This window comes from Aplysia californica, unplaced genomic scaffold, assembly GCF_000002075.1.
Source record: "Aplysia californica isolate F4 #8 unplaced genomic scaffold, AplCal3.0 scaffold00140, whole genome shotgun sequence".
Taxonomy (NCBI): Eukaryota; Metazoa; Mollusca; class Gastropoda; order Aplysiida; family Aplysiidae; genus Aplysia; species Aplysia californica.
The window spans coordinates 503,476-506,133 of record NW_004797410.1 but is presented as its reverse complement, the minus strand read 5'-3'; the positions used below and the strand labels follow the sequence as shown (position 1 = coordinate 506,133).

The 2,658-nt window shown below is 38.6% G+C and overlaps 1 protein-coding gene across 1 annotated transcript in view; it reads right to left on the bottom strand.

The window, feature by feature from the left end:
- LOC101856096 (centrosome and spindle pole associated protein 1) overlaps positions 1-2,658 on the bottom strand; it is a gene marked incomplete in the record, with an annotated part of 163,640 nt that overhangs the window by 30,264 nt on the left and 130,718 nt on the right. Inside the window, 2 exon segments of the mRNA XM_035969359.1 lie at positions 1,108-1,166; positions 1,445-1,533. Of these exon segments, the coding sequence (XP_035825252.1) occupies positions 1,108-1,166; positions 1,445-1,533 (148 nt within the window).

The window sequence follows — 2,658 nt, the reverse complement described above, 5'->3', positions numbered from 1 at the left end:
CCCCCCCCCCCCCCACACACACACACACTTTCTTAAATGATCTAAATTGTGTCGACGGGGCTGTAAAGCACCTACATTAAAAAAAACACATTTATGATACCAGACGGTTCACTTCTCTAAATTAAGATCCAAATAAATACGCCCTAAAAATGCAGGTGATGACATTGATATTAATGCGCTTTTGATATTATAATACAGGGAGCTATGTAGTAGCTTGTATACAAAGAGAGGGCACATAAATTGTTCTTTAAAAACAACAACTTTTTTTAAAGAAATGAAACAAAACGTGGTCAGTAGCTCCGATGGTGACATCTGTAAGATTTTCAAAGACCCCTTTAAAGAGAGCTGTGGAAGAGTTCTGTTTTAGTCACATTAAGCTGATATAAATTTAATAGACCCAAATCTTGAACACGAAAATACGATTTTGTGAAATAGCAGTGTCTGGAGTTTTAAGAACCACAAAGGCGAATTCTAAAAACAGTAAACATTGTGTTTAAAGGCACGACTTGTAACCAAAACAAATTAGATAAATCTAAGACAGACCAAATAAACATAACTGTGACTACAATTTGAAAACTTTTTTCCCCTGAAATTCATTTTAAAAAACGGCGTCATTACAATAAAGCTTATTGATAGTGTATTGTAATTATTAGGTTTTCTGCTCCGTGCACAAAAATCTACGGCGCCTAAGGTGTAGCAGTTAAGAGCTTCACTATCGCACGCAGAAGATCTGAGTTTTGATTCCCGTATTCCCGATTTTGTTTTTCTTTTGGGGAGGGGGGGGGTCCATCATGCATCTCATGTCCTTCTGCTGGGATGATGACTGTATCCCTCATATTTCGGGTTGCCCTTTCAAGGCAAGGTCGAAGCCCATCTTCTGAAGAATCTAACCGTGTCGATGAGGGTGTAGAATCACCAACATTTAATTTTGTGTTATATATGCACAAAGGCATGAGTTTAAAGCTGCCTGCTTCATTGACAATATACACTGTGTATATATGGAATCGGAAACGTAAACTATTTGCAACTTCAAACAGAGTTCTGGTTGTCTAGAGTAGGAACAATACAGGAACACAAGCATTTTACTACAATTATAACTATACTCACATAACAGGAGCGGGTGGTGGTCTCTGAATTTGTCTTGGGTCATAGATTTCCACATCATCCTGTGAGAGAGAACACAGTAAATTTCAGCTCGATATTAAAAGTGGAAAAAAAAGACAGAACTATTCGAGTCACAGTGAAAAATAAAGGCATGTATTGTTAAGTATGGCATAATATGTGCAGACTGAGGCAGAAACAGCAACAGATTTCTTGGAAGGGAAAAGTAAGAGGGTATTGTATAGGTAGAAGCAAACAGCAGGGTCATCCTAACGTGGTCTAGCAAAAAGAAAAAGAAAAAGAAATCCAAACCTATAAAACAATTAACAATCAGCCTCCTTACCTCTTGATCATCAAGCATGTGTTGTACTCTCTGCCGCTCCTTTCTCAACTGTTCTCTCATTCCTGCCAGCTGGTTGAGCACATCAGCACCTAGCAAAAATACCATACATTTATAAACAATCATAAAAGTACATGAAGAGCTACAGGTAAGCAAGAACTTTAATAATATTGATTCTGACAGCATGGCTAGACTACTTTAGTTTAGTAAGTGTTTTACTGCATTTGCAACAAACTAAGGTCATAAAAGTGCCGAAGATTAGAGGTGTTACAAGGGAGAAACAAACACAAAAAAGAAGGAGGAGAGATAAGGACGATAGATGTTTGATAGGAAAGAAGGAGCAAACCACAACAGAGCTACCGCCACCCACCCACAGCAAGACTACAAAGTGCTCTGAAGTGAGCAAATATGAATTGTGGAAATGGTGGTCTACCAGAAAATTATATAATGCTCAAGAATCGTGACTCGTGTTAAGGCGCTGTTTTATATTACAGATGAAAGGATTTATCACAAATCAATTAACACACAAAAGAATGTAGTCCACATATGGCTATGAAAACACTTTGGGTTCAAAGGGCTGCGTTAGATGCATTTGAAAAGTGACGAGGTCGGGGTAGGAGAGTTGGAGATAACTAGTCAGCCAGTTAGGAGATTATTATCGTTAAGTCATTCACATTTTCCCCAGTGCAGACAACACCAAGAAATATGTACTGTACATGTATTTCTATTTTAACAGTCAACATTCACATCATGATATGCAGGGATTATCTCTTACAACACACACACACACATACACACGCGCACACACACACACACTTACACACACACACACACACACACACACACACACACACACACAAACATGCACACAAACACAAACACACACACACACACACACACAAATACACACAAACATATGAACACTTTTGATTTTAAAAAACCCAACTAACACATCGTATTCCGCCAATCTTTTATCGAATGTACGCTTGTCCAGAAATATCCGTCAAGAATACATGCTCCCTCAGACCCAGCAAGCCTATAACAAGAGTATGCTTCTTTGAAACCTTTTAATTAAACATTCATCATCAGAGGTGATGAGAAACACAGACCAGACGAACAGTCTTTATCTCTGCTTAGACAACACTAGCCTTCCCTTACATTACATCACTGGGATCACTCTCCCTGTCTCTCTATCTCTTTCGGTCTGCTTCTCTCGT